Source organism: Aplidium turbinatum, chromosome 5 (assembly GCF_918807975.1).
Source record: "Aplidium turbinatum chromosome 5, kaAplTurb1.1, whole genome shotgun sequence".
NCBI classification, from domain to species: Eukaryota; Metazoa; Chordata; class Ascidiacea; order Aplousobranchia; family Polyclinidae; genus Aplidium; species Aplidium turbinatum.
Genome location: NC_137476.1, coordinates 9,796,882 through 9,821,813, shown reverse-complemented (window position 1 = coordinate 9,821,813; position 24,932 = coordinate 9,796,882). Strand labels below are relative to the sequence as shown.

Here is a 24,932-nt window from a genome sequence, read left to right as displayed (position 1 = left end):
TTCCCCCCCCCCGAGGGTTATTTAACATGAATTATCGTAACAGTGTGGGTATCGCGTTGCTCGCTTTATCGCTACTTTTGATATTATTACATCACAACAAATCAAACAATGCGGTCTTGATAGACTACTCTATTATATTTTTCGCTTCTCGTTTTACATGTTGTGGTAGCCTACAATTTTTTCGTAATAAACGTTCACAGCAATTGCCGAGGCAATTTCAACTTTTGCCGTTTGGCCTCGGCGACGTTTTTGCCGAAGTAAAAATATGCTAATTTTGAAGACTGCTAATGTTGTTAATGCAATGTGTACTTTACATTTCAGTCCACAATGCTTTGGTTGGTGCTTTGCCTTCGTTTGGAAGAGCTAAAGAGTCAAAGCTTCAGCATCTTATGCAACGCAATCCGCAAACAAATGTGCCTAACTATGATACTTCGTTGTCTGTAGAAGCAAAGGCATTTCAACCCAACCAAGGTATACACTGCACAGTATGACAACGGTGGTTAGTTTACTTAGAGAATTCAACAGTATGATAGTTTGCATATTGCGGTTTGCATTATTTATAAATTACATGAAATACAGGGTGACCCAAAAAGATGCGTACCCATGAAAATTTCAATTGTGACTTTGATTGAACAGCTATTTATTTCAAATTACAACCACACATTATTCAGTTTTTGGAAGACCATTGACCAGAGTTTCAGCTTTTTCTGTCAATTTTTAGTCAATTTATGGCTTTCCCAAGATGTGTTCCAAATGTGAAAAAATCGAATAAAACATGGGTACGCATCTTTTTGGGTCACCCTGTATATACTCTATATTATTAGGTTTGCTAATTTGTTGTTGTACCGACTAGACTTGAAGACTTCTTACAGTTCAAGGTACATTTTACTTAGACAAAAACTGCTAATCTATTGTAAATAGCTTACCTTGAAAAAATACCTACATTTTACAGCTATTTACAATAGATTAGCAGTTTTTGTCTAAGTAAAATGTATCTTGAACTGTAAGAAGTCTTCAAGACAGGAAATATTACTCCGCGTGTTTCAGAGTTTTTCTTTTAAGGTAACCCTATGGGAGGACAGCATCCATCTATGGGAGATACGATCGGAGCATTCAATAATCTTGATATGAGGGGCAATGGTGGGATGTTGTATTATAAGTTCATTCTACACAGTTCCTCGTGTTAAAAATGCATATTTTATGCTATGAAGTGCTTTTTAATGGTCATTGTTAATGGAAAAAAGTTCACTAGGCTCTCTCTCTACTGCAGGAATTTTATCTCACCATTGTAGCTTGTTGAAACAAGCTGTTCAAACTTCTTGACAGGTAGTACAAACTGAGATCAGAATAGTGCTGTCCAGTGAGGTTATGTTATACTTGTTGTTCAATACGTTGAAATGTTATCTTGTCAGACTGTAGTCACTCTAAGCGAACGCACAACGACTGCATTTAAACTTGAATAGGCTTCCACTTGAATATTGTGTTTCAGATATAGCTGTGTGGAAAAACACTTAACGGTGTTCTGATCAGAGAGATATTATTGGAATAAGATTCTTATTAACTAGCCTACCGTACCGTACTATTAAAAATAAAGCATGACTATTATACTCTATTTTTAGAAGTCGTGTTGTATATAAATCGCAATAACTGCATGTCAGCAAACTTTCATACTAAAGTTGTCGGTCATACTGGCTGTTAAAACGTTTTACAAAGTTAATGACAATATTACTTAATATGTCCTGGTTTACAACTGCAATAGTTTATTTAACTGGCCACTTTTGTGCAGATATGACTATGAATAGAATGAATCTGCCCGGGAATCAAAGCACTCCAAACGAGTACATGATGAGAAACATGTCCGCTCCCGCCTTGAAATCTAATCAACAAAATGGTGGCTTCAACTTCTCAGAATTTGTTCCCAATAGATCCATGAACAGGAGTAACGCTTCCCAGCAGGTAGGCTCCGTGACGTCTTCCACTGGTGGCAAATCCACCGTGTTACGTTACATCCACTCCACATCTGCAGACGTTGAATCAACGGAATGGCCCGTTTCGGCTAGTCCGATTGGGCTGATCCGATTCGGCTAGTCCGATTCGGCTATTACCCTTTTCGGCTACAGCCCGATTCGGCTAGTCCGATTTGGCTGATCCGATTCGGCTAGTTCCCTATTGGGCTACAGCCTTTAGCGGTTAGTTCCCTATTCGGCATTTTTTTGAAAATCCAACGATAATCCTTCTGTAATCCAACATCGTTTCTTTTGCATTCCGACAAATTTAGCGAAAAATGTTTGAATTATTAAATTTCTTTTATAGTTGAAATTATCGAAGCTTTAGATGAGTGGGGTTTTGACCTAACCCTTGAGATCTTAAAACTAAAAAGCGAATTAAATTTATTTTTGAACTATTAATGTTTGCTCAGATGAAATTGACATGCATCATGCGTCGCCGTCTGCATGCAAACTTAGAATATATTAGAATCCTCAACTATTACAAAATTCTAAATCCAACGACGCCTTCTGTTTATTTACAGTAGAGAATTTTGTATTTTGATCTCGAAGCTTCAGATGAGTGGGGTTTAGACCTAACCACTGAGATCATAAATCATATTTATGACACCGGCATAGGCGCCGACTTTTAATTTTGCACGGGGTGGCGGATAGCACAATATGGCAACCTAAAAACTTTCAAACTGCATGTTTTTGTTTTTTACTAAGCGTGTTTCGTAGATGCAATTGTCTTTTCACACCTGATTTGTAGCTCGATTATTTACAAAACAACTTTACAACAAACCACAGGAAGTATGTCGTGAATTTTATTGTTACGTTGTCGTTCCGACATTTAACATTTGGCAAAAGTATTTTTGCGAACGGCAGCTCTGTCAATCCAACTGTTAATCAACTGGTCAAGTTGTAACCGTTAAGCTTCAGCTTGATAAACATTTAAAATTAGGATGTGGTTCTATCGCTGTTGCGTCATGGTAGATCACAAGTAGGTTTTTATGCGCCTGAGTGCATTACTAAACGATCGCTCCGCCTCGCAGGTGGTGGAAGGCAACGATAAGTATATTTTCACAATGCAGACCACGTTTGGAAGCATTAATAAGATTGTTTCATTGCTTGCAAATAGATCAAACAGTTGCGACAGTTGAACGCTTTTTCGGTGGCATCTTTAAGCTGAATAAAACTGGAATGTCGGGGAAAACTTTTACTGGACGACTTTTTGTAATTTTTTCTATGATGTAACAAGCAACTCCTAACTTATGTCAGACCAATAAATTCCCTCCTCAAAACTTTTACAGGACAACTTTTCGTAATTTTTTCTATGATGTAACAAGCAACTCCTATGTAAGACCACTAAATTCCCGCCTCACAATTTGTCACGCATTGACACGCAATATTACATTATTACTGCATGAAGTAGATAACAAAGTAGAAATTAAAGCAAGAAGTAGATGACAGTACACTCCAATTGAAATTGGAAAATAATTCAAAATGCAAAATCTTGACTAATTGAAAAAGGTTGCTTTCATTATTGGGAATTGGCAGGGGGTGTAGCTTTCCTCGAATAGAATCATATAAACGTGTAAATTTGCAGAACGTTAAAACTGCTACTTTACTAGGTGCACTTTTTAAATAAAAACTCAAAAAGTTTCGAAAATTGCATTTTTTTTAATAAAATTTGAAAATAGATATTCATTTAGGAGGTGGAGCTATAAATCATCGAGATAATTTTATTTCCAAGTATTTTATAGCTGTCATAATTTATAGCGATATTATGAGCAGTTTAAAATTTTTCAAAAAAGATTTTTGAGGGAGGCAATGGAAAGATCGTATTTTATTGATTAATAAATCCCATTGTAAACCTAACAAATGTAACAATGACTTATGACAAGTACGGTAACAAATAAAACGATCGCAACAACAACAAGGAAAAAACTCGTAGCCACGTGTTGCGTAATCTTCACGTAGCTTGCTTGATGTTACGCGAGTATCATGCTTGTGACAAAAACAATCATTTTCTTCGCAATACTGTATTGGTTCACCCCTTGCTTTACGTTGACTTGAAGCGAAAACCAATGATCAAAAAAAGACTTAAACGTCCGTTCAAATTACATTTATTTGCAGTAAGTAATGTAACCTAAACGGGGTGGCTGCCATCATGCCATAGAGGTTATGAGGTGGCGTGGCTGGCCACCCCGTAAGTCGGCGCCAGTGGATGCATTAGACATTTGCATTTTTGTAATGATTTTCAAGCGAAACAGAAGTGTTTTGTTAGTTGTTCGAGTGTGTTATTGTTCAAAATACATTTAAAAACTTACATACGAGTTATTAATTAGAGATTAGCATAAATTTGATGCTTTAAAACAAAGTCATATATTATCATTTATTTCAAAAAATAAAGTCATATTTTTCAATTTTTTAGGTAAAAAAAATGGCCCTAGTAATAAGTAATAGCACAACGTCACTATCAAAGCAGTTGTAATTATTAGATTAGGCCAGTCCGTGGTGCATTCCCAGGTCCAACGTCAATGCAGGTGAACAATGGTTGCGATTATTACAATTCAAGTACTTGACATTTCTTGGCACATTTTCTCAAATGATCAAAATATAGTCATCATAACACACATTATTACCTGATTTGTTGCCACACAAGTGTGGATGCGAGCCTTGCATTTCTCATCACGTCGGGAACAACGCCAGTATTTCTTAAGCCCGTCTGGACTATATTGAGCTAGTTGAAACATGTAGCCATCATGTAGAAAAACCTCACCTTTGCGCTGCGTACTAATCGATTCCTCTGCCATGATCAAGTAACATCAACTGAGAGTCTAACGAAGGAACTAACCAAAGGAATTTCAGGTCATGTAACGCCGAAACCCAGGTTTACTCTGAACTGCCACTTAGGTTTTAACTTCATCTTTTATGGCAAACGCTATTTGGCAACTGTCTTTTTTTCGTTGACACGTTTTGGCTGAGACTTCATCTCATTAACCCCTATTGGTAATCATGAAAACTGTTATTTTCATGTAAAACACATATTTTGAACGAACCCAGACATCAAAACTCGTCATTTTTACATTGATTCAACGTCTGCAGACGTTGAATGAATGTAAAAATGACGTATTTTGCCGTCTGGGAAAGCACTCAAAGGTAAACACTGGATAAAATGCAAGAATGCAAAAGATACCATATTAAAAACAGAGAGAGACTGTTCACCAGGCATTTTATAATAAAAGTAATTTGCGTTCTTCTGGTGACTATTTACTAGGTTACCTCCTGATGTTAAAGATGATAACTAGCTTTTGTATTTCCGACGTTTCGTCAGTCAGCACGACTGACTTTATCAAGGTGGCTAAAACAGGTTAACACAACCTGTTCAGCAACGATGGCACAACACAAAAACGTACTGATAAAATGAATAAAGTAAGCAGCAAGAATCAGAATTAAAACACGCAACAAGACACCTAGAGGTTAAACTGAATGCAGTGAATGCCTAAAACCAGTAGGCTGCTTTCCAACAGCGTAAATTTATCTATCTATTGGGCCACCGTCAAGAAACATTGAAAAGTCATCAGACAAGACAGAAACCAAGGGAATTGGCAATAACAATGATAGAGAAGACGCACTGAGAATGGAAAAGGTGAAGTTAAAGTTAAAGTAATTTTTTGTACACAGAGGGAAAATTCTGACCATCTTTCTGGTTGAGAGCATGTTGTGCTTTCTGGTTTATGTACCACTTTTCTGTAAATAATCTTTTTGTGTAATCCTTTTCAGTTTTAAGAATGGTAGCGTTGGTCCAAGTAATTTTATGGTCTGAATTTATAGAATGTTTGCAAAGAGCGGAATGCTCCGGACGTTGAAATTTAATAGCTCTTTGGTGCTCGTTGATTCTAGATTTAAGGTCACGTTTTGTCTGTCCAATGTAGATTAAATCACAGTCATGACACGGAACTTGGTAGATCAATCCAGAAACTTCACCTTCACCTTCACCCCATGAAAGAAGGTGAAGTTTCTGGATTGATCTACCAAGTTCCGTGTCATGACTGTGATTTAATCTACATTGGACAGACAAAACGTGACCTTAAATCTAGAATCAACGAGCACCAAAGAGCTATTAAATTTCAACGTCCGGAGCATTCCGCTCTTTGCAAACATTCTATAAATTCAGACCATAAAATTACTTGGACCAACGCTACCATTCTTAAAACTGAAAAGGATTACACAAAAAGATTATTTACAGAAAAGTGGTACATAAACCAGAAAGCACAACATGCTCTCAACCAGAAAGATGGTCAGAATTTTCCCTCTGTGTACAAAAAATTACTTTAACTTTAACTTCACCTTTTCCATTCTCAGTGCGTCTTCTCTATCATTGTTATTGCCAATTCCCTTGGTTTCTGTCTTGTCTGATGACTTTTCAATGTTTCTTGACGGTGGCCCAATAGATAGATAAATTTACGCTGTTGGAAAGCAGCCTACTGGTTTTAGGCATTCACTGCATTCAGTTTAACCTCTAGGTGTCTTGTTGCGTGTTTTAATTCTGATTCTTGCTGCTTACTTTATTCATTTTATCAGTACGTTTTTGTGTTGTGCCATCGTTGCTGAACAGGTTGTGTTAACCTGTTTTAGCCACCTTGATAAAGTCAGTCGTGCTGACTGACGAAACGTCGGAAATACAAAAGCTAGTTATCATCTTTAACATCAGGAGGTAACCTAGTAAATAGTCACCAGAAGAGATACCATATTGTTGAATTAAAATACAAAATCCTCTAAATAAACAGAAGAACCGGACATACATTTCTCTGTTATCATTTTTAATGTAAAAATTCCTTTTGTGGTCCCTTTGTCTGAAACAAATAAAAACTGTGCTGTTGAAATTTCCGATTGTAGTTTTGGTCTCAATCTCATCAACATGATTCGGAGTAAGCTGTTTGTTACGTAATTCACAAGGCTAATTGTTCTGTGGAGTGACCATTCTGTTGCTCCGGTTTTTTTTGGTAAAGTTATGAATATAGAACGTACCATATCACTAGGGATGTAACCGGTGTCATAAATATGATTTATGATACTCCACTCATCTAAAGCTTCGAGATCAACTATTGTGGAATAAAATACAAAATTCTCTACTGCAAATAAACAGAAGGCGTCGTTGGATTTAGAATTTTGTAATAGTTGAGGATTCTAATATATTCTAAGTTTGCATGCAGACGGCGATGCATGATACACGTCAATTTTATCTGAGCAAACATTGATAATTCAAAAATAAATTTAATTCGTTTTTTAGTTTTAAGATCTCAATGGTTAGGTCTAAACCCCACTCATCTAAAGCTTCGATGATTTCAACTATAAAAGAAGCGATATTACAACATTCTCTAAATAAACAGAAGACGTCGTTGTCCATTTTATGTGAGCAAACAGTTAAATTTAATAGTTCAAACATTTTTCGCTAAATTTCATTTCAATTTGTTTTTCTTTGTCGGAATGCAAAAGAAACGATGTTGGATTACAGAAGGATTATCGTTGGATTTTCAAACAAATTGCCAAATAGGGAACTAACCGCTAAAGACTGTAGCCCAATAGGGAACTAGCCGAATCGGATCAGCCAAATCGGACTAGCCGAATCGGGCTGTAGCCGAAAAGGGTAATAGCCGAATCGGACTAGCCGAATCGGATCAGCCCAATCGGACTAGCCGAATAGTAGCAGACCCTTGAATCAATGTAAAAATACAGTGAATTTGGTGTTTGGATCAGGTCTAACCTGTCATGATTGAGAACTATTTGAAGTCAGCATTTACTGTTAATGTGAATTTTGGAAGGTGTTCAGAGTGATTTTTGTTCAACTATTCATTGTGTTGTGTCAACTATCTTTCAGATGCAGAGCTCCATGATGTCGTCAATGCCGCAGTCGAGTTCTGTTATGATGCAACAAAGTACAAACACCGGAGCATACTCTGACTCCACATCCGCGAGAATGCCCCAACATCCAGCAGACACATCCGGGTCATCAATGCACAATTATATATCAGGTACATTGTCAAATGTATGATTTTAGTCTTGTGTTAATTATTCATTCGCAGGCGCAGACAGCAAATCAGTCGTTTTTTTATGCATTGATTCAACATTTACAGACGTTTAATCAATGTAAAAACCGACTGATTTACTGTCTGGGGGTTTTCTTGTCAACATTATTGGTCCCAGGACTCTATTCGGGAGAGAATTTTCCTCCTGGTCTGGTGATTCTGAGCAAGTTGTTTGTCATCATGCTCATTGCTCAGAGAGGTTTAAAATATGATGTGGACACTGGACATCTGCGTGGCTACATGCTGTTGAGGCGGCGGTGCTGGGACGGTTGCGGTGTTCGTTTTTAGAGTTAAATGCGAGAAAGCGTTTTACTCTGAACAGAGGTTAAAGTAGGAAAATTGAAGTGATCACGGAATAACATGCTTCACTGCTCAATGTGGAGAACTGGGACATATTTCCAAGATCAGGTGCTAGCAGTTTGCATCTGTAAGATGAAGAGGAAGTTGAAGGAATGGATGAAACACCACTTTCTGTATGTACTTTGTACACACTCTTTATCAGCATAAAGTACCCTGTTTCTTGAGAATAATTCCGTTAACTCTTCCTTCTGATATGCAGGGAATCAGATACCTCCAACCAGTGGAGGTCCCGATTCACACTTTTCTGGCTCGTCCATGTTCCCAACACCTCCTCCTCAAAATAACTCGGCAACTTTTTTTACTTCGGAATCCGGCACCTCCTTTACGCCTGGCCACGGTTAGTGCTATTCATACGGGTCTGCTACTATTCGGTGAGTCCGATTCGGTGAGTTCCTAACCCCTAACCCTAAAACGGCAATGATAATTAGGCTACGGTACCCAATAATTAAAAAAAAAAATTGAAAAAATCCCCCGTTAAGGGATCGGACTCACCGAAACAGACTCACCGTATCGGACTCACCGAAACGGGCCATTCCGTATTTATACAATAACTATAATCAACACTACAAACATTGTGCTCATTGTCAAGCAGAGCGAATTAAAGCAAATGTAACCACTACTCTACATCTTAATATCTGGTGACATATCACCCTCTTCCAATCTGCCTTGAGCCAGCATGGAAGCAGTACGGCTCATAAAATCACATGGAACCATGTCAAGTTACCTATGTTGATACGCAATCTGCTGCAAGCGGAGATAGCGAATGGTTATAACCACTACTGACTAAAAACTTTAACAGTCTGTTTCCTCCTGGGTAGGGTCTTCAGAGTAATTTTATTCAAACAGAATATAGATCAGGCCTCGAAATTTGTACTTTTTTCCGGCGGTCAAGCATGTCCTACCGGACTGGCCCTTTCAGCGGACATTTAATATCTCAACCGGACATATTTTTTGCATGTAGATTTTGTACAAAATCACACTACAGTATTGTGTAGAAGATTTTCGTGTTTGTAGAAGATTTTCTACAACAGAATAACTCTGCAATGGTTGATGGCTTAATTAACCGACCTTGAAGTATACTGGAGCAGATTGCTTGCAAATAAATCAGTGCGTTAATGACAGTCGTGTAATGACGCAATAAACACAATTGAAAACAATAATCCAAATTTCCTTATTACAAAAGCAACTACGATCACTTATTCCGTGGTTTTCGCGTTATAGAATCATTGTGCCAAGCGATTACTGCCGGCGCGGGGTCGTAAATCTCCATGTCAGGACTGTCCAGACAAATGCGCATAAGTGACTCAATAGTGTTAGCCCTCAATAGTGTTAGTGTTAACTAACTAACACAATAGTGTTAGTCTAACACCCTCCCTTTATGTGCAGAAATTCTATTTCTATCAGCATCAATGTGAATAAGGTCGCCACATTCGCCTAACCACGTGCGGAACCCAGCTGAGACTTGCTTCTTTGTGACGTTTCTTTTCAACAAACGATCAATGTAACGCAATAATCCTCATTGTTAAAATTAGAATACATATCTTGCCAAAAAGTTCAGACAACTTTATTTCAAGGCAACATTGCAAGGCGTTGAAATGATGTAAAAATGGCTACTTTTGCCATCAGCTCGTTAACCACGCCACTCTAATGTGATCTTTAAAGCAATAGCCTGTACTATTATTGCTTCAGCTCCGTATTTGTTCGCGTTAAACAAACAATTGTAACAATTCAAATTTAAAATATATTTTTGCTGCATTAGCTCTATTTTTGTCAAGAATTTTGCGGCGGTCATTTATGACCGACCAATGAGTCGGCTTCGGCAGACATTCGAGGTCATTCCGGAGGTCATGTCCGCCATGACCGCCGGAATTTCGAGGCCTGAGATTTAATTTAAAGTGGAATCTAGAACCAAGGGTGAAACAGACAAGGTTTGTTTGGAGAGTAGTGGCTGTATTTGGGTTCATGGTATTGATATATATATAATATATATTTTGATTTGATGTGCATTACCCCTGTCTTCTTTTGCCTACTTTGGAGTGCGTTATGACACGAGTGTATTGTTTGTTAATTTGTTCCACTAAGAAATTAAACTATTTTTCTGCTACAACAATAGTTATTAAACAAAACCTCCCATTGGTCAATTTTGAAAGAACAATTTTGTGTTTTCATTAAAGTGTTCGATTGCTTTAACAATGAATTCAATTGAAGTTAGATTTGTGTTTAATGCATGAAATTCACCACGATAACCCAACATCTTCACTTTAGATAAAGGCTTAATCTCACAATCTTTATTTGACGATCAAACTTGCGTTGGCAAAGGGAGAGGAAAGTCAGAGAGCAAAGACTTGAAAGCTAACTTCAGATTCATTGAAGAATATGCGCTAAGGATACTCAACAGAAAAGGCGGTCAGATAAATGAAGTGAAAGGTTAGATTTCGTTCATCTACCTCAAGGGGAGTCACCATCATCCAACAACTTGCCATTGCGGCAGCTCATTGAGATAGATGACGGTTTTTCATCAGAAGCTAGCTACGTTGAGTCGACAGTCTTCCAAAACCTTTTACTATTTTCTCATGGGCTTTTGTCGCACTGTTGAAACAAATACTTATTTTTGACCAGCCATGAATTGTAACAGCTAAGTACGTATAAAGCTTAGAATAGCTAAGATAGCTGCTTTGTGCTTTATAATTGTGTTATTTCAGCCACTCTACTTACAGTAGCTATTACCGAAAGATAGGTGCTTGGCTTGAGGTGGAAAGAAGTCAGGGACACGAATAAAACCTTTTGTAGGTCTATTACAAAGAAAATAAGAAGTCAGAGACATAGAAAGATCTTTTATTGGTCTGCTAAAAGAACGATTTTTTTTTTTCTTTGAATTTGCTTTTCAAAATAGTTGAAAGGCAAGGTTAGGTTGGCATGACAACGTTTACCTTTACATCATTATTTTATCCGTTACAGGAGGCCCCACGCCTGCTGTTCCCTTCTCTCGCCAACCCATGGATTCGCTGATAACAACATCCGCACTCCCGGGTCGGACTTCTCCTCTCCTCGCCAGGAGAATGACCGGCCAACATCGAGGTTCTCCCTTGGGCCAAGTATCTACCGGGTTGGACATAAGCCTAAGTGAGTTTGCTGAAAGTGTCGTTTTGCGATGTTAATTTAGCTCATATAGCTTTATCGTGCATTTGTCTAAATTGCTTACCAACGCACGTAGCCAGCCATGTGGGATAAAGATGAAGAGAGATTGATAGGTTTTAATTTAACATGTCCGATTCTGTTGCTTGGTGGTATAGATTGAATAGATTGCACCGAGTATTCCATTTCATTTACCTGTACCGGTATATCATTTTATGATTAATGGTTTGATTAATGATTATCCTCGAGAACGAAGGGTAGCCATTTGGCATCTTGCTTTTCAATATTAGACACAGCTGCGTATTCTAGGTGTTGTCAAACCGAGGAAATTTAAAATAAAATAGGAATTACAGCATCGCGTTCAGAGTGGTGTTTTTTCTTTGTGCAGACACACCCCAGTCTGAGCCGGGTCCGTCACAGCAGGCGATGGTTCAAGAAAACGGTGGCACAACGTACTTTTTTACACAGAAACATCCTCAGCAAGCTGGGCCAACTGTGGTGAGTGTGTCAGCTCTTTCTACAAACAAAATCATTTCTTTGGTGAAAACATGGAAGTCACACATATTAGCCTTTTCCTGATTGCTTAAATTTGTCATGAATATATTACTTGTTATTTAAATTTGCTCATGAGTATATTAATTGTTAATTAAATTTGCTCATGAATGTATTAATTGTTAATGCAATTCACTATAATATATGCGTATATTTCTTCTTAAAATGTAATTTTAAATAAAATATTATTTGTTGGAAACTTGTATTAAATGCCAGGTTCATTCTTTCTTGCATGTATCGTTTTAAATTTTCGCCTGTCGAAACCACTTTGACTGAGTTTTGCAGGCGACGGATATTTTACCTGGTGGTTTGCATTAGCTTCCGTTTTAGATGATGCCTTCCTTTAACGTCTTCCCGGGTCCGTCTCCAAGCATTGAGTATATGACAATCAAGGCAAACGCACCTTCGTTCTTTATGTCCAACGAGGCACGGCAAGCTATCCTGCATAAGCACACACTCACAATGCTCACTGTCGATACAGAGCAAGACCCAAGTATGTTAGTTGCACTAAAAGGCTTTAGAAATCATTCGTTGCTGGATGAATAATAACGTAGCGTCCTACATATGTGATGTGGATATGATACCCGTCGGGTTAGTTTTAAGATTTTGTGAAATAAGCCTTGTAGAAATTCAATTTCGTCGATTGCTTATGGTAGTACTTAGGGTTGAAGAAATTTCGGGTAACAATGCACTTAGCTGCATCTTTACACCACCACCACGCTGATTTTGTCTGCCTTGTAAAGCGCTGAGAGCAACATATCCGTGATGGGTACAACGCTATATAAACATCACGTGTTTAAACCATTTAGCTATCCCAGCGGAGGTGGACAACTATCACAGCGTGTTTCCCCTTGAGCCTACGGTCGGCATGCCTCTTCAGAAGTCAAGCACATTCCGGTTTGTGACCTCCTGCTACAAAGCTATCCAGTACAAGGATGGACTCTCTTATTGTCTTCGTAGGATACATGGTATGTTTTTCAATGGATTTGTTGTTACCCCTGCTTACATTTGTTCTTTAAGCTGTCCCAACCATATAGTTGGTTGGAGGACTAACAGCAAATTCGATGAGTTTTACAAGAAGTTTTTCTGTAGTGATCATAAAACAGGCTTCCATGTGTGTTATGATTAACTTTACTGTAAAGAGTTGTTCCTCAGATTGTTTCAGTTTGTTTATGTCGACATGCCAGCCAGATAAACGTAACAATGACAGCATGTCGGTCATTCTTGGACGTCTGCAGGTGCAAACGATTTGCTGTTGTCTTCAGGATTTCGCCAAGTTAACGAAAAGTGCATGACTCTGGTTGAGATGTGGAAGAAACTTCAGCATGCGAACATTGTCCAACTGCGAGAAGTGTTTACCTCAAAAGCGTTCGGAGAGCACTGTAGGTCACCACCAGGGATTGGTTAGGTTAATCTCGTTGGATCACGTCTTTCAACGTTGAACTATTGTAGTTAAACTAAAACATATATAATTTTAGTGGGAAAGATGTGGGCAATGAAATGAGTTGTCGCAATATCACAAAGTCATTATGTTTCTGCGGTGTGCCATTTTGCGGCTGATCAGGTGGTTTTTACTTGCTTTTGCCTCCTTGATGAAGTCAGCCGTGCTGACTGACGAAATGTCGGAAATAAAAGCTGGTTATCATTTTCCACAGCTTGCGGTAGCTTAAGCGCGCAAGAAAATATTTTATAAAGATTGTGTTTTTTTTTATCAAAGCGTTATAAAAATGATTCTACAACATTTGATTGCAAAAATGGGATAAATTTGATACAAAGGGAAAGAAAGTTGTATGGAGATTATATTTATCTTTTTCGTGGTCTGACTGAGTCGTGTTTGGATTTAAGCATGTATCCGCTGAAGACAAAAGATGATAAAGACATCTTAACTTTTGTTCCAGCTTTAATATTCGCGCATGATTACTACCCTGGAGCCGAGACGATGATGAAGAAGCATTTTCAAAACCCAAACAACAATCTCGCGTCGAAGGCGAAGTGGAACGGCGGGACCGCGAGACAAAATGCCGGTAAGTCACCCAAATTTCCGTTTTTTAACGTTGATTCCTAGTGCAATCATTTATGTATTGATTGCGGGTCAGTACGTGCAGCCTATGAAATATTATTTCAATTATGTTATTATTACTTATGTAGAATGAAAAATTGACTCTACTGTCTATTATTTTGAACTAAGTCTAACCTGTTAGAATCACGTTGCTTTTCGTTGTTCGAACAAATACGAATATTATTATCAATAAACGATTTGTGGTATTTTGTGCGAAATGCTGATTAACCTCACACCTTATGGCCCTGGTGAATGTCTTGCAGGCCTCTCATTTGCTAATCATTGGCATTTTATATCATTAATGTTAGTTTAAAACTTGACCTTTCAAGCTTTGTTCATCGACCTACTCCTCATATCATCCAGGTTTGCTCCCTGAGAGCCTGATATGGACCTACGTGGTTCAGCTCACCTCCGCACTCCGCTGCATCCATGCCGCTGGTCTGGCCTGTCGCGTGGTGGACCCGACAAAGATCCTAATAACAGACAAGTCAAGGTGCTCGAAACTCGAATTAAGTTTTTGTTTTCAAGTCGAGTACATAAACTGGTAATCTTAATATTGGTTTCAGTAAACAAAATAGCTTTATACGACCAAAAGAACGAACAAACTTCAAGAAAGAATTTTTGTTGAAGTGGAATTCAACGTTTCATCACATGTTTTAAATGCACTTCTCAGAAGTATCAATTTTTTCCTCGACTCATTTCAAGTCTGTATGCCATCAGGTTACGAATAAACGCAGTTGGTGTGTTTGACGTTTTGGGATATGACAGCTCCAATGCCAATCCATGTGCGCACATGCAGCAATATCAACAAGAGGACATGATTGCCTTCGGAAAGGTAAGTGAGTCATTACCTCACTAAGTATGCGGATTGATTCTCTCCACATTTCATTTCATCAAGTCTCTGCTGATCTGTTATTTCATTGCCAGACAGTTAATCACCTAGATATGATTGGTATGTTTTTTGCAGCGATATAAACTTGAGTAAGTCTTAGATTTTGGATATGGGCTCTTGGAGATTTTAAAATGGTCTTCGTGCGATTTTTCATTTACAAGTATGCACCCAGCAGTTCTAGTTGTAAAGAGCAAAGACTTTTCTATGGACCACAAAGAGAAATCAGTGTATAAAGCTAAGTTTAAATCTTATTAAGCCATACCCCCCTCCAGACAGACGTTGAATCAATGTAAAGAAAACGGTTGTTTGCTGTCAGGGTCTCCTGCGCGACGAGAACTTTTTTCGAATAGAGCAGTGGGTTGATATCTGGCTCGTTCATGCTTTGTCAGGTTGTGCTCGCTCTCGCTTGCAATTCTGTGACGTCATTCCAGCAAGAAAACATGCAGAAATCTATCGACCTTGTCGTTATGAATTATTCTGTAGATTTAAAGAATCTCATCATGTGAGTGTTTGTTGTATTGCACGATGGTGTATGTAAACTTGTACCATTTTAACGCGTTCTGCAGACTGCTATTCTTTAACAAGGGGTTTATTAGATGTTCGAAATACAAATACCTTTACCGACCGCCTTGATACGTATTTCTCGTTTTTGAGCATTTTTTGGGTTCATTCTCTGTACGCTTGTCATTTTTCTACCTTCTTTACCTTACACGATCCATTGACCCTTCCACGCAGGTACCTGATGACGCCTCGACAGAGACCGCACAGTGTAAACGATATCATGCCTATGATAGGCGCCAGGTTTTATACTCAGCTTGATGCCGCCATGATGAGAGGAGATGTGATTGAAAACGAACTGGCAAAGGTCGGTGTGTGATTACTTGCTCTGAACGCGTGAAATTTAACCTCTTTTTTAAGACGACTGATAGAATTATCTTTTCTAACATTACACACTGTGACCACCGACTGGTCCGAAGGCTATGTGCTTCTGCTTATCTACCTCACCATTAACTTTGTCTTGCATTGATTCGAATAAATCAGAAAAATTTCGACTTTTGTATCGATAGGACGCCGCAACCTGATGCAATAGTCACTTGCACGGCATGCGAGAATGCTGCAACCAATGAGGTTCCACCTTATGTCATTGTTATGTCTTCAGGAGGTGGAGAACGGGCGCCTGTTCCGAATGCTGAGTAAGCTGGGAGTGGTCAACGAACGACCGGAGTTCGGGATGGAACCCAACTGGTCTGAGACAGGAGACCGGTACTTGTTGAAGCTCTTCCGGGATCACCTGTTCCATCAAGTCACGGACACTGGAGGACCCTGGGTTGACCTGCCTCACATAGTACAATGTCTAAACAAGGTTTGTTTACATTGATTTCTAGAAAACGTTTGCAATCCCACTGCTTTACAATTAATATGCAATAACTACCGTCGTTGCTTTCCGATAACATAAAAATCAATCCAGCTGCCCCCATAACTTAGTGAATAATCTCACGGCTTTGCAAACGAAGATCTGGCAAATTAATGTTGCAAACAGGAACTTCACAACATAAAAGCAACAAACAGAAACTTCACAGTTGAACTTGGCGACCAGGTCTTTGTTTCAGTAGTTCAAAGCCTTCATAAGAATTCATAACCGCCAGGATTAAGCTTTCTCAGCCCTGCGATAAATGATTTTCTTAATGACAGTGTTGTATCGCATAGTGCATGTTGAATACTTTACATCGGATCAACGTTACTTTTAGCTCGATGCGGGTGTTCCTGAAAAGCTCTGTCTTATGTCACGTAACGAACAGAACGTCCTTGTGGTGTCGTATGCGGAGCTCAAGAAAGCTTTCACAAACTGCTTCGACGAACTGGTACCGACCCAAGGAATGTAACGTTTTGTCAAAAAGAAAAACTGTGCCTTGCGTGCGAATCGAACTAAAAACCACGGAGCAAGCGATCTTCGAACGTACATGTGTTTTTACATTTGTTTTTTCTATTTGCTTTTTTATCTTGTGCGGACCACGAACTGATACAATGAAGAGTTACTCAAATGTCATCTAATGCCCCCGTGCGGCTCCAATGAACTTGTCGACAAGCGTCACATTTGGCGCCATACAACTTTACAAGTGAAGAGAAACAAGTGATATTTGATACAAACTCTGAAAGTCTGTGAAACGCTGCCACTGCTGCTTGTTAATGTGACCAGCAATATTAAGACTTTTTGTCTTGATATTGAGATGAGACTGGGATGACAGTTTTGCCATGAATTGTTGGCAAGTTATCTTAGTGTAAGTGACGTTTTAATGCGTCTGTTGCTACGCTTGCTTGAGTCCACGTTCTTTATTTCTATAAAATGGGGCATTTATAACTCGGCCGAAATTCGTAAATTGCCTTTCGTTAACTGAATATTGCTTGAAATTTTAGTTTCCAAAGTTCAGATATCCTACTTGGCAACCCTCAAACAATTCTCAGCTAAACAACTTTTTACAACGTTATTTGCATTCTTTAGTAAACAAAAGCCATTGTTTTACATCTTATAATTTAACGACCAATAGAACGACTTCGTGCAATAGAACTGCCTCAAGAACTAATACAATTTTGAAAACGTATCCAGTACACATCGTTCAATCATGTCGCATTTGAATTGGTTTATAAACGATAAACTGCTACATGGCGTAGTCCACATACCTTGTGCTTGATTTTACTTTCCCAAATGCCAGTATTTAGAGCTTCTGTAGCTTTCTATTTGCGCGCCTTGCAATTTCTAATGTTTAATTCTCATACAGGGAGGTGAACCTGGCTATTGAAGACAAGAGCGTGGTGTAAAGAGATCGCAATAATTCATTTATTATAACAAACTGTAAATCATACATTTCTCCAGCTGTTACATGCTTCACACAAACAACCCAACATAGAGTTGAGCCGTGGTTGCATTTCAGTACAACCAAAAGTTTAAAAATTCAAAACAGCACAAATTCATAAACAACGTGTTTAAAAGTCGTTAGTAATCAGTCTGTGGTTGCAGGAAAATTTTAACACAAAGCGACAATACCACAACGGAATCGTGCGGATGAATATAAAAAGAACACACGCTCTCTCCTGCGTTAAATAAACGTTATACATGCATTTGATCGAAAAACACTTCGGAATACTTCCAGAGAAAGTTGACGTGCGATAATTGTTTTGGGGAATGTTCATTGCAATAAACCCATGGAATGTGTGAGGAATTTACCGGTATAAAGTTTTCAGCATAATATCTTTCAAAACACTAGGCAGAATGAGCAGGACTTATTATTGTCACTCCATAATCTGACACCATGGTATTTGGACACTACAATGGTGTAAATGTAATCATACAAAGAACTGTTTGCGATAAAAAAAAATAGAAGCACACGTCACGCCACATTGAAGGATGACGTTTCAAATAATGTCCACACAGCCCCTTGTATCTCAAGATAGAACACGAATCCAGCTAGAGAAATCCGTTCCATTTACTAATTGAACGTCCACAGATGTTGAATTAATCAGGACGGATTTTGCTAGTTGGGTACCCAATGTGACAACCTCCCTCAAGTTTTGCTAGAATGATAAAGCAAATAAATTTCATTTCAAGGCTGGTTGGTTTTGAATCTTCATCCTCGGACGTGCCTTGATATGTTATTCCTGGTAGTTTCAAGACAAAGTGCAGGATTTGGTTTCGAAATTCGTGCAATTTCGAAAGGAAAGCCACAAGTCATATGTCAACCTTGTACCCTTGTTTTTTTTCTCAATAGATCGCAAGAGAATGTATGCCTACCCGTTGCTGATTTTGTCTATTAACAAGCTCATTGGGGCTTCATTTCCACTGCAACAGTTAATACAAAAATACTTGAAAAGTATTTTGCTTCGTTTTGATGCGAATTACTTTGTGAAATTATTAAGTTACGGTATCTTTTTTTTTTTCATAAAAAAATGATAGTTTGAAAAAGCCCTGCCTGGCACTATGCCAGATAAGTTGAAACAAATTGGGCTTGTGTGGATTTTAGCTGCAAAATTTAGTCCACACCTTTCCATTCAACAGAGGTATCGGTATTGCTAAAGCATGTCTGTTTGTGGTTTAAAAAAGTAACCTCTCTTTTCAACCCGAATTGTATTGCTATAGATTTGGGAACGTTCAAATATTACGTAACGCCTTTGAGGGGGAGGGGGGGGGTTTATGTAAAGCGTTACGTTAGCGTCACATCGGGGGGAGGGGGTTCAAGCAAAACGTTACGTAACGCTGTCGAGTACGAAATGGTAGTTTTTTGTGCTGAATTTGTAGTGAAAAAGCGTTACATGGGGGAGGGGGGTCAAAAATTCGGAAAAAAAGCGTTACGTAATATTTGAACGTTCCCTTTGCAAAAATACAAGAACTTCATAGACTTAGTTCAATAAATTACGTTAAGATTTGCTCTCAGAGTTTTCCAAAATATCCAAAGTAAAACACAGATAAGTTTCTTAAAACAAAATAAAGCATCACTTTACCTTTTCGTTACATTTGTTACAGTATCACTCACAGCTACGACGAGCACCGGCGTTTTGTAAATGGTGAAAGATAAATATATATTGTATGTTGAACGCGCAGTATAACAACGACAGACACGAAGCAATCCCGAGCTATCAGCAGTATAATACATGAGAATCTTAACTACTCGTCAACTGTTGAATTGCACTTTCCAAATTCCATGAATGTGTTGACAAGGCTTGAAGGGACACGTCCTAAAAACATAATCTTAAGTAACTTGTATGCGAGTTTACAAAAGATGACTGAATAATAAGTCTCAGAAATATAAAATCCAGAAAGAAACAATGAAATACGATAATGGTTATACTTTTACAATCAATAGCTGTAGGAGTGTTGAGTTTCTATGTCACGGCATTAACAAGCTTTATCATAAAATTTGTTTAAACCTTAAAGTACATTCTAGGCATATTTCTTAAATTTTTTTCTTGTCACCATCGCTTTTGCAATAGAAAATTGCATACAACCGGAACTGCATAAATGCTTTGATCCTCAAACCAGCTATATATCGTATAATAACGTTGCACACTTACTTTGTAAAATCCCATGTCAGTAATTTTTTTTAGTTTATCAAGGCAGTCTTGATCATGTGATCCTGGAGCTGACAACAATAAAATTTACTTTATTTTGCGTACGTTACGGTTGAAAGCATAACAACGAAGCTGCCGAGAATGATTGAAAGCAGCGGAGACATGGCTTCTACCAGCAAGAGAATGTCCTCGTTAAACAAATGACTTCAAAATTTATAATGGAAGTGAGGACACCAGAAATTTTATATTACTACACTCACAAAATATTAAAAACCAAGTTGCTATTGCAGAAACTTAACCTGATGCTTTAGTAACTGACGTTTAGGTAGTAGCTCATCAATGTGTACACTGTACAGGTTCGATCTTAAAGCAATCGGAAAATAACATTATTTCGTAACAGGAAACTCTGACCGTATCATCAACGACGACCTTTAACAGTTGAATGGAGCGCTACTTTTGCAGAAAACACACAAACCACCTCGGCAATCAAGAAAAATATGGTGCCATGACAAGAGCAATTACGTATGAACTCATCTTTGCGTTTTGCTGCATTTATTCAGTACTCAAAAAGCGTTAAACGATGCAAAAAATTACACACGTGCACGTGCAGCCACCTACCATTTGCATAGTATTGCGACCAAAACTTGGCGGTTTTCGCAAAAGCTTTTCTATTTTCTTTGTACTGGCGGGCTACCACCGCGTCTTGTGGATCGTCTGGTTCGGCAGCGGAAAGCAACGCTTGCAACGACAATAACACTGTACGTAGAGTTAAGGCTGCAGCCCTGAAAGATAATGGCATAACTACAAGTTCAAATGTCGCCCACTCACATAAAAATAAAAATTGAATAACTGGAATGGAGGTAAACTTGAGAAGCCGAACTCACGTTTCCACAAGCGTTTTAAAACTGTTTATTCCAAAAATTGATAATTTTAAACATCCAGCTATACGGGTTTCTTGATGCATCTTCTCCAATGAGCGCATCTAAAGACTATGACCACTGACCAGACGAAAGCTGTGTACATAAGACAGAAAGAACGATGCTTTTAGATTAAGGGGATGTCCAAAAAAGGTGTCCACAGTCAAGGGGAGTTGCAAATTGCGGATATTATTATCACTCGGTACGGAAATTTTGCGGACATGGGGGAGGGGAGGTAATTTTTTTTTAATTTTATGAGGGCGTCTTTTATGGACAGCCCCTAAGCAGCTTTGATGTTTAACGTGAAGAACGGCTTGCTCGTATAAATCGGTCTCAAGTGACTTATGCAACCCTTTCGTAAAACAACATAAAAATTTAAACATGTAAATGACATGTACAGGCTTGGATAAATGTGTCGAGTTCCGCAACCTACCATTGATCTTTCAAAATATCAAGACATATCGCTCCAGTGACCGAACTGATGTTGGGATGCCAAACTTTTGTTTCAAAGCTCACTTTAGGAGGATTAAATGGATACGTTTCTGGGATTTTTATCGTCAATGTAAAAGTTCCACCTATAAAATAGAAAGCATTGAAAAAGAGAATTAGATAGCAGTAGTACATATGGGATTGGCCCATGATACGAGAGAATGAGTCACAATAAACGCAGCTGATTTACATATAAGTCGACAAGCGTAAAAAGAAACAGTGACTTTTTTTAAAGATAATAGCTTCTTCACACAGTGATATTATTGTCGACTTCACATCAACTTGAGTAAAGTATTGAAATTCTGAAGATGTACCATGAAATTTTGTAATTATTGCTTCGTAAAAAATAATTCAAAAAAGCTTAATTTTGAAATTCGTAACACCAGAGTAACATTCTAATCAATAAGAATCTCAGTTTTACACAAAAATTATGCCAAGAAATGATCAAATTTTGCTGAAAGGAAAAAAAATGGATATAAGACAAGGTCTTTGTGATTATGCTGCGGCAAAACTATGATGTAAGTTTTCAAGTAAGTAGGCCAACAAAATGCAGGATAGTGTGTGGTAGAAAAGTGTATATGATATTGTACAAACAAGGGGTTTACGTCTTCTAACATCAATTGGCTCATGATATGAAAGAAAGATGGAAGACTCTGTATGTAATGGATGAAATGTATACTTTTCAAAAGATGTAGTTTCAAACACAAAATTATCAACAACAGCTATTCAACAATGTGTCAGAATATCGTATTAAAACCGCTCTTTTGATATATATATACTACGTTTTTTGTTCAAGGTTGCATACTATAGTAACAGTAACACCTTACTGGCAAGTTATTTTTGAATTGCTGATATGTAAATAGTTTGAGGGCCAAAAATATCAAAACCAAAAACTTGAACCATGGTAAGACTTCTGTCTATGTTTTAGTCTTGCAATATTACGTGTTGGATTACCCAAAGTATCTGCATTCTTGTGTACAGGGTGCAAACGTCTGGATTGATTACTTAATGGGCATTTATGGTATAATATGATTTGGTTTTTAAACTTTAACCTCGAACTGATAAAGCTATAGGTTATTTTGCATACTTGTATGATGTATGTATATCATACTGTATATAATATACATATAGAGTGAAGTTTTCTGTCTTTGCTATTTTATATATGTCAACAATAATTCACCAGTCCACATAGTAGTAACCTCACATATACAATATTAGGAACTCAAAAAAGCCATCCAAATCCCTCAAGACAAACCTGACAGGTATTATATACCGTAATTAAATTGTGTGCATAGAAAGAACAACAGTAGATTCCTAGCAGAGTAATAATGTTTGCATGTATATGATATACAGTATAATATACTAGAAAGACACTTAAATGAGCTTACCTTGATATGGCGTTCCTGGAGGGCCAACAATTTCTCCTTTCAAATTTGTGAATTCATCATTTCTTAATTCAATCTTAATGTTTTGACCAGAACACTGAAATACGAAGAATGAAAATGTTTTACTGTTAAGCAATTCTGTATAATAAGATTACTTGTTTAACAAAACAGGCCAGCTATGCTGGATTTTTCCCATGCCACAACCACAACAAGGTGGGAAGCTTAAAACCTAGGCTACATAGTACATAAACATAAAATCCCATAAAGTGAAATCCTAATTACAAGAACTAAACAGCATACCTCCCATTCAAAATATTACTTCACAACAACAATAATACCACATCCAAACTCACATATAAATTAAACCGTTCACAAGCACAACAAAGAATAACAAAATAATTGTAAGCAAGTAAGTGAGCCCACTGATGTATTTCATAGAATAGTTTTAAAGCATTCTTCAACCTTTTTATCATTGCGAAACCACTAATTTAATTTCTTTTTGTCACAGAACCCTCACTAACAAAAATAAAACGCATTACCGTTATTAACAATAACTTTCTTCAATAAAGTTACTTTCATTCTTCTGGTGACTATAGGCTACTAGGTTACCTCCAGATGATAAAGATGATACTCTTTGAGCTTTTACTACTGATATTTCTTTGACTGGTTTACGTTGACCTTGTGTTCACTTTTTCCTTTGCTCAAAGCTTTTTCGCAATCGTTGTAATTGCATTTCTGTCTTGTCTCATATTATTTCAACGTTTCTTGCCATTGAAGAGATAAATTTACGCTGCTAGATAGTAGCCGCCTGTACTGTTTTTAAGCATCACTGCATTATCAATTAAACTGAGCGGTAATCTTGTTGCGTTGTTTAACTCTGATTCTTGTTACTTTATTCTTTTTGTCAGTATGTTTTTGTGTTATGCCATTTGTTACTGAACAGGTTGTGTTTACCTGATTCAGCTGACTGACAAAACGTCGGTAATAAAAGCTAGGTATCATCCTTAACATCAGGAGGTACCGGTGTAACGGTCCAGGAGTTACTGTGGTCCAAAAGTTACCGTACCGCGATGCTGCAGCGTGGCAGTCTAGAAATGACGTCAGACCACAAATGACCAAAGCTGCCCGGCGCATCCGAAAGCAATACAAAAACAAAAACTTTGCAACTAAGTTTAATTGAGTAGTTGCTCTCAAACTAATGGACACCTTTTCATTTAAGATTAATCAATGCTTAAAATTGTCAATGTAACTTTTTGAGCAGTGAGAATTTCAATAATTTTTATAAAAAAAAAATAATTAATTATATTTGGCAACCCTGGTAACTCTTGGACTGCGGTCACTCCTGGACCGTTACACCGGTACGGTAACCTATTAGCCTGTACCATAACCACCAGAAGAACGCAAATTGTCGCTTTATTTATCAAATGCCTGGTGAACAGTTTCACTCTGTTTTTAATACCTTTCTTGTTAATAGCATAACAATGAACACGTGATGCAACAACTACTAATGTTTCTTTTTCGGCTATTGATTGCACTTAACTTATTGTTTTTAAAATTGACTGACCTATTAGGCATGTGAATGTGGCATGGTGATCTAAAATTCAGAATGTAGCATGAATATATTAAAACAAGAAATCAATTCCTTTAAAATGTGAAAAGCTCTTGCAGAACCCTTGTTGAAGAGCACTGATCTATACAATTCCAATGTAAAGGTTTACATATCTTTGACCGACTAATGTAATACTCACCTCTGATTTAATGTCTTTAAGTTCTCTTTGAATTCTTGTGGCTGCAATGCTGCTCATGTTCCAAACAGCAATCAACTATTCTCAGCAGTAGGCTATTGTTGGTTAAAAGAGAACTGGTTCAGTATCCAATTTGATAATTGTTATTTGGTTAAACTATGATTTGTAGTGCATCAGCGACTATATTTCAATGGTTTATCCACTTAAAACAATGTAAATAGCAACAGCATAAGTACAACACAGAAAAAATAAAACTC

The 24,932-nt window shown here is 37.7% G+C and overlaps 2 protein-coding genes across 4 annotated transcripts in view; one reads left to right on the top strand and one right to left on the bottom strand.

Moving 5' to 3' along the window:
- The window catches only part of LOC145771348 (PAN2-PAN3 deadenylation complex subunit pan3-like), a 24,167-nt gene extending 6,396 nt beyond the window's left edge, over nt 1-17,771 (top strand). The window contains exons 2-19 of one of the 3 annotated variants that reach the window (XM_082583098.1): nt 322-471; nt 1,063-1,140; nt 1,787-1,956; nt 7,873-8,026; nt 8,640-8,777; nt 10,706-10,867; nt 11,399-11,563; nt 11,964-12,073; nt 12,458-12,620; nt 12,937-13,095; nt 13,393-13,509; nt 14,026-14,151; nt 14,550-14,679; nt 14,907-15,021; nt 15,468-15,580; nt 15,814-15,943; nt 16,238-16,441; nt 16,827-17,771. In XM_082583098.1, coding sequence (XP_082439224.1) covers nt 322-471; nt 1,063-1,140; nt 1,787-1,956; nt 7,873-8,026; nt 8,640-8,777; nt 10,706-10,867; nt 11,399-11,563; nt 11,964-12,073; nt 12,458-12,620; nt 12,937-13,095; nt 13,393-13,509; nt 14,026-14,151; nt 14,550-14,679; nt 14,907-15,021; nt 15,468-15,580; nt 15,814-15,943; nt 16,238-16,441; nt 16,827-16,961 — 2,519 coding nt within the window. In that variant the 3' untranslated portion in view covers nt 16,962-17,771. Of the gene's footprint in view, nt 1-321; nt 472-1,062; nt 1,141-1,786; nt 1,957-7,872; nt 8,027-8,639; nt 8,778-10,705; nt 10,868-11,398; nt 11,564-11,963; nt 12,074-12,457; nt 12,621-12,936; nt 13,096-13,392; nt 13,510-14,025; nt 14,152-14,549; nt 14,680-14,906; nt 15,022-15,394; nt 15,581-15,813; nt 15,944-16,237; nt 16,442-16,826 lie in introns of those variants that run through there. The other 2 variants (XM_082583099.1, XM_082583100.1) reach the window with 2 other exon arrangements.
- LOC145771352 (ubiquitin-conjugating enzyme E2 K-like) lies at nt 17,713-24,932 on the bottom strand. The gene is made up of 6 exons (XM_082583105.1): nt 24,679-24,932; nt 22,934-23,027; nt 21,490-21,631; nt 20,758-20,921; nt 20,143-20,210; nt 17,713-19,806 (listed from the first exon to the last, which is right to left on the bottom strand). Exons 1-6 carry the CDS (start codon nt 24,733-24,735, stop codon nt 19,732-19,734), a joined length of 600 nt encoding a protein of 199 aa, XP_082439231.1. The 5' UTR covers nt 24,736-24,932; the 3' UTR covers nt 17,713-19,731.

Coding starts and splice junctions, on each gene's coding strand:
- LOC145771352 (XM_082583105.1), bottom strand. CDS start 24,735: ATGAGCAGCATTGCAGCCACAAGAATTCAAAGAGAACTTAAAGACATT. Junction 21,632..22,933: donor TCCAGGAACGCCATATCAAG/GTAAGCTCATTT, acceptor TCTATTTTATAG/GTGGAACTTTTACATTGACG. Junction 19,807..20,142: donor CTGACATGGGATTTTACAAA/GTAAGTGTGCAA, acceptor TTATGTTTTTAG/GACGTGTCCCTTCAAGCCTT.